The 10,505-nt window shown below is 48.7% G+C and overlaps 1 protein-coding gene across 4 annotated transcripts; it reads left to right on the top strand.

The window, feature by feature from the left end:
* Positions 1–520: 520 nt before the first annotated feature.
* On the top strand, positions 521–10,439 carry LOC123157176 (uncharacterized). 4 transcript variants are annotated; one of them, XR_006478794.1, is made up of 7 exons: positions 521–704; positions 783–952; positions 1,038–1,063; positions 2,272–2,386; positions 9,057–9,116; positions 9,195–9,301; positions 10,037–10,439. XR_006478794.1 is itself a non-coding variant. In XM_044575429.1 (6 exons), exons 3-6 carry the CDS (start codon positions 2,312–2,314, stop codon positions 10,244–10,246), a joined length of 459 nt encoding a protein of 152 aa, XP_044431364.1. In that variant the 5' UTR covers positions 521–704; positions 783–952; positions 2,272–2,311; the 3' UTR covers positions 10,247–10,439. The 4 variants fall into 4 exon arrangements, 3 of the variants coding, with proteins under 3 accessions (XP_044431364.1, XP_044431363.1, XP_044431365.1); XM_044575429.1 differs by lacking the exon at positions 1,038–1,063 and having other exon boundaries at positions 10,030–10,439; XM_044575428.1 differs by having other exon boundaries at positions 521–952; positions 10,030–10,439.
* The last annotated feature ends 66 nt before the right edge of the window (positions 10,440–10,505 follow it).

Here is a 10,505-nt window from a genome sequence, read left to right as displayed (position 1 = left end):
TTAGGGGTTGTTTGGATTGGGTACGGAGTTTTTGCCAATTCTGTTTCCCGTAAACTCATTTGAAGGGCTAATCACCTGAAATTTGCGGAATTGATAACTTCCGAACGCACTGCGCTTTGTGTTTCGATCCGAACGTGTTCTGTACCGTTAGATCAATTGGCGTGGATCTTGAAGCATGTGCTTGACACGTCATGTTTCTCGTTCGTTCGTTCCAGGAACTCCTCGGCCCGAACGAACGCCTTATCCTCTCCACCGTCACTTTTTCCTTCTGGGCTTCTTTTCCCCATCCCCATCATCTTCACTGAGAGAGAGAGAGAGTCGAGCTGGAGCAGCCGCGCCTTGCCGCCACTCACCGGTGAGGCCTCGCAGCGCCCCGTCGGTGGCTTAGATTTCGGGGAGGCGCTCGAGGGGAGCGACGGCGGCGGAGACCTGGGAGGCGGCGGAGGTGCTGCTCGCAGGAAGTGGCGGTGGCGGCGGCTGCCACACCAGCGGAGCTGTCCAATGCCACAGCAGGGCAAGCGGGGAGCGACGCCGGCGGCGACCTGGGAGGCAGCAGAGGTGCTGCTAGCAGGGAGCGGCGGCGGCGGCGACCGACCCTCCAGTGGAGCTATTCAACGCCGCAGCGGGGCCCTACAACGGCTTCGGCACGTTGCCTGCGCAGGGGCCTACCACGGCGCCGCGATTTCCTCTGGCTTGTCGACAAGGTGGACTTCTACCTCGGCGCCGTCTTCGGCAGCATCGATACGGGGATGGTGGTGGCTATGCTCATCTCAGTGTTGCAGGTGCGGCTCTTCTTGGCGCGGCCGAGGACGATGGTCATGGGCAACGTGCCAGAGACGCCCATCTACCGGTGGATGGACCAGTACACGACGTGCTCGACGGCACCCTTCGCGAGAAGATCACCCGGTGGATTGACGACGACGACGAACGAACCTCGTCCTCAACATGTGTGGTACGTTACAACAACTTGGTCTCAAATTTTGCCCACATCTGAGCATCTCAAGCAGAGCATGTCTGAAACGTGCCTTTCTGGACAGAGCGATTGGCAGCATCGACACCAGTGGTACGAGTATGCATTTTGACATGGCAAATTTTGTGTGGAAGATGGTAATTTAGTGAGTTGAAATTTCAATTTGCAATTAAATTTAGATAGTTCATTTTCACATGGCAATTTTTTTCTTCGACCCTGCATCTGTGACACCTCCAGTTCATCTACGATGTATCAACTGCAGGATACAAGTTCGCTAGTGTTTTTGTGTCCTGCCATTGCACATTGCTGCAACATTTTTTTGTAGGCTGCCATTCTGTGGTTTGTTCTAGAGCGCACATGGCAAGTTGGAGATAAAAATGTGACCCCCCCTCCCCCCTAAAAATGATGGAAAAATTGTTTTGCAGTGATGGGAAGTTGATATGCACCCCCATTGCAAATTTGCCATGTTTTTTGTTTGGGAAACAACAATAATTGATATGGCAAATTCATATATTTGACATCTTTTTGCAAGAAGATCATTTTGGTTCAGTCATCTTATAGCGGTAAAAATGTCATGGCAATTTTAAACCCATTGTTGCCATGGTCAATTTCAATATGTAGTTTTTGCTTTTGGCGGTACAGATGTCATGGCAATTTTTGGCAAATAAGCTCAGTAGAACACGCTATAGTGGTACTGGCCAAAGCTTCCATTCCGAGTGGTGCTTGTATTCAGGGTCTAATATGACTCATTCACCGGTCACTGCAACGCTCTATCTGAATAGCTTAAGGGTTGATGTTTCCAATCCTGTACATGGCACTTTGGACACATTCTGCAATGAATTTTGAGCCTGAAATTGATGTTTAAGAAAGTATTAGAATTTAAGGACACCTGCGTGCTAAATCTTATCACAGAGCTACAGAAAAAAGTAGATGAACTGATTATATTCTTTTTGTTCATATAGAAGTATCTATTAGCTTGAAAGACTCATCCTTTAATAGTATAGATATGAGGAGCTCACTGATGGCAAACTCAGCTGAAATTTGGGTTGTTCATAAATTATCAGATACATAGTTCCTTATCCATGTATTTCTAACAAGAGATTATATGCAACTGAAGTTTAAGTCATTATTTTTATTGCTATATGATATTAGATGACTCAGGTTTTTACCATATTAAAGAGAATATGAATTAGAAAGAAATACGAAACCTTAGTAATTTTGTTCTTCTTTACCAAGTCATTGTCCAAGCATCTTCCTCCTGCATATGTTGGAAACTTCACGCTGTCTCTTGTTATTTCCAGCTTAAACAGGTGCATCTTTGACCAAGTATAGGACGGGCAGATGTCGCGAAAGGAATACTCATGGTTTCTGAAGACTGACTATGCACCCTCGAGTACTACGCAGCAACAAACTCAGGTCAGTGTGCATTAAGATCTACAATAGTATGTGGTTGTAATGCAGAATTGAAAACTTTACCTTGAGTTTCTATAATTTGATCTGGTGACTTCATGTGCTAAGGACTTCCTTGTAGACTATGTTCTTCATGGTCGTTAATAAGGGCTCAGATCTTTTTCGTTTATTTGAATTATTGATTTGTTCCTTGCCCTTGCCCTTACCCTTGCCCTTACCATTGTCGTTGTCCTTGATGGCGAGAATCTTAATGTTCCTCTTCGCATTGGCTCTAGACAATGCGACGTATAGCTGACCGTGAGAAAATATAGGGTCCGGTAGGTACACTCCGACAATCGGGATGGTCTGCCCTTGCGCCTTGTTGATTGTCATGGCAAAACTGAGCCTAATAGGGAACTGCTTCCTCTTTAACTTGAAAGGGAATATATCGTCATCGGATGGGCAGAGAGGTATCCGAGGAAGGAACACCCTCCTACCAGCATGTTGTCCTAGCACGATTTCTGCATCGATGGCGTTCCTTTGGAAACCCCGGACCACAAGCCTTGTGCCGTTACACAACCCATTAGCTGGATCAATGTTTCTCAACAGTATAACGGGGCAATTTAACTTCAGTTTGAGCGCATGCGGAGGCAGCCCGTTGGGAGTCAGGTTGTTCAGGAACTCTGGGGCATAGTAGCCGTGTGGATCATCCTCTGCAATATCAAAACTGTGGTAGATCTTCTCTTCGCCCTGGAAGCGCTCTATCATGCGTGTGTTTATCTTATCAACGTTGTCGTTCTTGGTGGAGAGGATCGCTCGAGATGTCATGTAATTTGGATCAGCCATGTTGTTGTCTAGAGCAGGAAATACATGGTCGATTAGCTTCTCTAGGTCAACGCCGTCCTCTGTTGGCTGCACACAAATATCTTCAGGGAGCCTTATGTTGCCTTCCTCATCGGTTTCCTCGGTGCCGTTGCCTACCCTTAGCAAGTAATCTGCAAACCACGGGTCGTTATGCGCTCTCATGTTGGTGACGAGCCTTAGTTGGCGCATGCCCTTCCATAGGTACGAACTCCGCAAGGTCGCATCGATTATCTGACCTCGTGACCCCTTCCTGACGACCGGAAGCACCTGCCTAAAGTCCCCACCGAACACGACAGTCTTTCCCCCGAATGGTCGGTCCCGTCGTCCCATGATGTCCCGCATGCTATTGTCCAGTGCCTCAACCGCTTGCCGCTTCGTCATGGTGGCCTCGTCCCATAGGATGAGTGAAGCCATGTGTAGGAGCTTGGCTGTTCCACTTTGCTTGGTGAAGCTGCACGACCCCCCATCTTCAATGCTGAGTGGGATCTTGAACCTCGAGTGGGCTGTCCTTCCTCCAGGCATGATGGAAGCCGCGACGCCTGACGTCGCCGTAGCCACCGCGATCTTGCCCTCGCCTCGAACCTTTGTGAGTAGTGCCTTGTATAGGAAGGTCTTCCCGGTGCCTCCTGGGCCATCGACAAAGAATACACCCCCATCACCAGCATCGACTGCTGCCAGTATCTCGTCGTATGCAAGCCTTTGCTCAGGGTTTAGTGAGGACGCTAAAGCAGCATCGTTCGCGTCAACCTCGATGGATGACTCCTCGGTGACTTCTCTGGCCTCGCCTCCAGTAGTGTCATAGGTCTCGTCGATGTCCGGAAGAAGGAACAACGCTATGTCTTTGCCCATGGACTGTAGCATGCCCCTAATGTCAAGCAACACCATCTGTTCCACTGCCTTTGAGCACGTGTGTGATCGGCGGTAGTCATCAGACATCGCCTCTAGGTGCCTATCCCATAGACCGCGCACGTCACCTGGCTCGCAGAATACCAAGATTGTTGCAAAGAGCCTCCTGAGTGAGGCTGGCATCGCGAACTGTGTTGACTCTGTAAGACACTCGTCAAGCGTGTTGTCGGCCTCGATGAGGCCCAATCTCTCGGCAGCCTCACGGAAGCTATCACAGAGCACACCGTCCACGGTCCGCAGGTCCTCGAAGGATGTCTTGCCTGGTACATGGTTGAGCAGCACTCGCAGAAAGTACCGCTCCCCCTCGGCTGGATGGGCTGACACGATTCGACCTACTTGGTGCTGCTTTTCTCTCGGCCTCCAGTACTTCTGTCTCTGCCATGTGAAACTTCCCGGAAAGTCCTTGTACAGTATATCCCGAGCCCACACGTGCTGCTGATTAGCAAGGAAATACTCCGTCAGCATTGATTTAGATGCATTATCACGGGCAACGACATCGATCAGGTCCTCTCCTGCTTTGAACGTGACACTATTCATATTAGGGAGATGAAGCGGCAACTGTAGGACCGACGGGAAACTCTCAGAAAGGTTGAAGCCGAATATCCTCCACATCGCCTCCGGTGGAGTAACCCATCTCGCATCAACGTACCTTTTAATCTCGTCTACAACCCCGTTGCTGTCAGGCTGGTCAATGCTGAATGAAGCTCGATCGTGACCCTTGTATACGTATTTGTAAAGGTACTTGACGGCCTTGATGCTGGAGCACACCTCGACATTTATGTGGCAGTTGAACATCCGCAACAGATAAGGGTTATAAGGCACGACCCATCTGTTATCCAGCATTTGACGGCGTACCTTAGCCTGACGACCATCGTCCCGCCGTCGATAAACCGGGTATGAATCCTTCCCCTGTAAGGTGTTCTGGTTGAACGGTCGTGGGTACTTGCTCTTGCACTTCAAGTCTTGCATGCACACATTTTTGGGATTAAGATTGCCACATGGTCCGTGCATCATATGCTTCACGACCATGGCATAGAGCTCTGGATACTTATGCCTGTCCGGGAGCTCTGCCGATATGAGGCGATCATACTGCTCTGGCACCACGAGTTTATAATTTGAATTCATGATCAGCAGGAAGTGTGCATGGGGGAGGCCTCTCTTCTGGAACTCAACGACATACACATACGCTACCACAACACCAAGGATGTGTTTTTTGAACAACATTTGTTTCATGGTCTCTAGCTTGGCCTTGAACACGCGTGCGACAAGATCTGGTCGGTCCTGGGGTGTCTGGCCAGGAAGCAGCTCATTCAGTATCTCCTCCCAGCTAGGATTGCATGTCATAGTCAAAAAGATGTCAGGCTTCCCATATGTCTGCACCAGTGCCATGGCGTCCATATGCCTCCGCTTCATGTCTCGGTTGCTTCCTTGATGCGTCCCTGGTAACACAATCCTCTTCCCAACAGCGCTCGCTCGCATCTCCCCAACCGCGATGCTATCCACAAGGCCTTGGTATAGATCGGCACGTATCTCTGTCTGGTGGTCCCTGATCCACTTCAGCCTACATCCCTCAATCTTGATGAACATGTCGACACCCCACTGCTGAAACAGGCGTGCTCCGTGCAGTATGGGGTTGAATATCGCAGGGCGCGTCTGTAGCCGGTAACAGTAGTAGTCCCTGACAGAGACACACAACCGGCTGTTCCCCTCTGTGGAAAGACGTGAAATAAGAAGGTTAGGTACCATATGGAAGGATAGAGAACTTTTTGTGGCATATAAGCATACCAACCAGGCGCACCTGAATCGTTATCACGGTTTCTTCTTGGTTGTTGTGCAACCTCCCAAGGGACATTGTGCTTAGGGATATTTGGATGCCAACCAAGCTCCCCCCTTGGGAAAAAGAGGGGATACGAAAGCGGGTCATAACAGCCATCTGTGGCATGTATACTATACTTCTCGTTGTTGTCCCCATAGAGTGTAATGCTGCGGTTGAACCTGTTTGCTAGATCGCTTCCCTCGACCCAAATCGCAGCCACCTCGGATGACACGGGTCTGTTATATCTTCGTTGGTCTAGCTTCTGGTCAATGTTGAGGTCTATCCGGTACTCCTCGAGATTTTCCTTATGGGCACCCAAACTCCTAAACTGCTGGGAGTAGGGGTTTTCCCTGAGGACGTCCACTAACTTGCTGACAACGTGCTGGTCCAATTGCTTGGTGGCCTCCTTGCGATGGTTTAAGCTGGGATCGTCGTCGTAGAAGTACAACTGCAAATGTTCAGGGCGAGATCTTGGACCGAACGAGTGCACCTTGTGGTACATAGTGCCATGTGCTCGAAACGTGTACACCCCGGACTTCATGTTTGTGTAGTTGTTGTCTAGGCTGACGCCAAGGGTAGTGAAGGCGAAGTGCCCGTTGAAGAACCGAATGCTCTCTCGGAAATGCCGAGAGTCTGCATCCGCGCTTGACCATAACCTCATCAGCTCTGGGATAGGCTCGCGTTCAGCTAGCTCAATCTCCCCGTTCCGACAGCAGAAGCCGTTAGTCTCGTACTGGAACTTCTTGGCCTTGCAATGGTCGCAGTTTGCCGCGTGCTTCAGGATGTGCGTGCTGTCTGGGATGTTCGAGTAGACATAGTCGAAAGGATCTAGGTCGATAGATCCCGTGTTGGAGGATTCTACGGGCTCATCGAGGTCCGTGCTATCAGTGTCGGATGCTGCAAGCATTGTGGAGATATAACAAGTCACGATGGGATGCACATCATAAACCAATAATATAGAGGGACGGGCAGCGAAGGACGCCTGGGAGTACCTTGACCGCCAAATAGGTAGTACTCATCATCCATGAGGTCACCGGAAAGTCCATTCTCGTCCATGATGCCGCTAAGGAAGGCTTCCATGTCAGCTGCAACATTGTTGAGCCGGTAAGTAATGGTTTAGTGTGAGTGGTCACCGGGAGGGGAGTAAAGGTGAGAGGGTTACCATCGGTCCCGATGGTGTAAGACGGCGTGCTCGACGAAGGGGAGGAAGCCGGTGAAGCAGCTCCTGTGGGCGGTGTTTCTGAGCTTGTTGCTGCTCTGTTCACATGCAAGGTACTTGGGTGTGGAGACCTCCGCTTAGCTGCAAAGCTTGCATTACGACGATCTAGCAACGCTGACCTCTCACCTTCTACTATGCTTTTCCTGTGCACTCTTCGTTTTCCGGCACTCCCTTGAATGTTCTTTACCGCCATAGCTCGTTTGTGAGCTCGCTCGTGAGCCCTATGTTGTGCTCTGGTCTCCTGGCTCTGCTCATGGGCTTGATTCTGGTTTTCATGTATTCGCTGATCATTGGTTTGCTGCGAGGCATTTATGAGTTCGTCGGCGGCCTCATTATTGTCCAGGGTACGACTAATGTACTCGCCTGCACGGTTGAGGAGCTGGTAAATACTGGTCCAACTCACATGGACATAACAAGTAGAGTAGAGATGGGAGGATTACCGTCTGATTCGAAGCTGTAACCAGCCTTACTCGCTAACTGGGGGGAAGGAGCTGAAGCGGCGGGGTCTCTGGCATGAGTAGTCGACATCAGGTTGGGCGTAGCTAAGGTAGCTGCATCTGGGCGCGGCATTGCGATGGATTCAGCGCAAGGGATGTTGCGCCTAGCCGTGAGTATTGCATTGCGCTGAGCTAGCATCCTTTGTTTCTCCTTGGGTGGTATGTTCTGCACACGTGCTCTTCGGCGGGCGTTTGTCTCCTGCTTCCCCTCGTCTGTCATATTTTGGTATGCCACCCTTCTGCAGTAATTCCTCTCTTGATTCTCCTCGACCGGCATATTTTGGTAGGACGCCCTTCTGCAGCTGTTTCTCTCTTGCTTGTCCTCGACCATCATATTTTGGTAGGCCGCCCTTCTAAGGGTGTTACTTTGTTGCTTCTCCTCTGCTGTCATCCGTTGCCTGGCTTCTCTCTGACGGGCATTCCTCTCCTCGTCTGTTTTCTTCTTCCTAGCTGCTCTGCGGTGTGCATTGATTTTCTCCTTCTCTTCAGGTGTTAGTCTATCCCGCCGTGCTCTGTATTGTTCTCACCTTTTCTGTTTTTTGTCAGATGTAATGATTGCATTTGAAGCAATGTGTTCAAGACCAGTGTGTGAGGTGTTGAGTCCAACCGCTATATCTGAGCCAATATTATGCTCGATGCTGCTTTGTGTTCCTTGAAGTGATACACGGTGATCATAGTAAGTGGCTTCACGAGAGTGATTTCCTGAAAAACCATTGTGTGGACCACTTAGGTTAACAAATGTATAAATGCAAGCTGAAATTTTTTTATGCGTAAGGTCGATACCGATTGGCGTTTGAACATGTTGTACTGGCTGAAAGGCTGTGAGATTGCCGGCTATGGGAACCATCATAGCCACATGTGTGTGCACATTGTCATCATCATCGGAAGACGAAACACTATAGTCAGTGGTGTCCGTTTGTTCTCGTATGAAGAAACCAGATGGTGGCCGGGGTGTATTGGTGGGTTGTGATCTTGGTGTCCTCTCATAATCAAAAACTGATAAAATTAAGCTAGGCTAAGTTCTGAAAGCTTATTGAAGACCTTATGTTGAGACATGTGAGTGGCATACACATACCTCTTTTCCCTTTATCATACAGATGCCCTCTGTCCTGTGACATCTCTATGTCCTATAGCTTTATGTTCTTATTACCTGCATTCTTTTGCATTACAAAAATGATTAGATGGTTACTGTAATTATGACGATATTAGCAATACAGATTGGGGGAATAAGTGCCATTCTGAAACGTTCTGCAGTTGCTGTGATTTCTTTGCATTGGGTGTACTTGCTGGAAAGCAGTGTTGGTTTTGTAAAGGATCTATATGTTTTCATGCATGAATTTCACTTCAGTTCATAAGAAGACGGTGTTGTTCTAACTTTTACTTTTAACATATCAGGATAACTCAGTCGAGAACTTTAAAAGAGCAAACAAGATTCTGGCTTCGGAGTCTGAGCCGGTAATTTCTGATTATTTTCGCTTGAATGTGTAAAGTTTTGTGTTTCTTTTCTTCGATCACATGTCTATTTATATTTAGGTTCAAATATGGGATTTCTCTGCGCGAACAACCTTCATATGGATGAATGAATGGAACCGTATGCCCCAAGATCCTCGGTCTAAGATCCTCGGCCTTCTGACCAGGAGGTCATATCTTCTCGATCTAATTTGCCATTCTATTGCCTATGCTTAATTTCTTGCATAAGATTGTTATAAATTAATTGTACAGTTGTGTTGGTCATAGTCTTTTACCTCCTAGCTACTTCTTAAGGCTTTTCTACTGCATTACTACTAATTAGCCAAATTAATCACCATTTCTGTTATTTCCTCCTGCAACAACGTAATTTTATTTGAATGCGGAGCACTGGAACGCTATATTGCTGGTTTTTCGAGTAAACATTCACTGTCCTAATGAAAAATTTCTACTTTAGTGACTTGAATTTTCATGTGCACATGGGTAGCAAGTAAGTAATAGTTGCTTTTAAGCGGGTTGAAATTGAAAGTATGCTTATAGCCCCCATCTTCTCCGAGCTTTTGAAATCTAACCTCGGCTCAATGCTGGAGTGCTAAATTCGGCTGATGCCTGAAGTTCTACTTATGTCTGGCAAGTTATAAGCATGTTTAGCATTGTATATATTGGTACTGGTACCCCCCTCCCTCCATAATATCAAAGACGATGACCGATCTGGATTGAGCCGGCTTCCTCAAAATAGATGAGTTGGCTTCTGCTAGGTTAATCCAGACTCGACTGGCCTGACTAAACAAAGTATACACCATGTTGTACTTATGCTTTTGTTCAGTCCTTAAAGGTTGAGTTAAGTATCTTTGTAATGTAGGTAATTTGCTCAGACATCATGAATGCATTTTATTTGTAGGCAACAGGTGAGGATGGTGGCAGGAGGATGTACCTGCGGCGTGAGGAGATGGGTGCAGGAACAGCCGGCGCGCGGAGGTGGCTGGTTCCGACGGCCTCAGGTGAGGATGGTGGCAGGAGGATGTACCTGCGGCGTGAGGAGATGGGTGCAGGAACAGACGACCTTGGTGAGCAACACCATGAGAGGAGATGGGTGCAGGAACAGACGGCCTTGGTGAGCAACACCATGAGACGGGAGCAGAGGTTGCTGGTTCCGGCGTGGCCGGACTGGTTCCGTTCCGGCGGATGTGGCCGGAGGGCGAGTATGGGTCCAGCGAGAGGAAAAACTGGCGTTCCTGGTGACGTGCGATGACGGCTCGATGGAGCTTCCGCACTTGTTTCTTTGTTTGGTTTGGCTGGGACGTGTCTTTTTTTTGGCCGGTGCGTGATCGTGGATTGAGTCGTAACTGTTGTTTTTCTTTGGCCGGTGCGTGATCG

Source organism: Triticum aestivum, chromosome 7B (genome assembly GCF_018294505.1).
Source record: "Triticum aestivum cultivar Chinese Spring chromosome 7B, IWGSC CS RefSeq v2.1, whole genome shotgun sequence".
In the NCBI taxonomy this organism is placed as follows: Eukaryota; Viridiplantae; Streptophyta; class Magnoliopsida; order Poales; family Poaceae; genus Triticum; species Triticum aestivum.
Note: the sequence above shows the minus strand (reverse complement) of the source record. Positions and strands in the feature narration are given on the sequence as shown.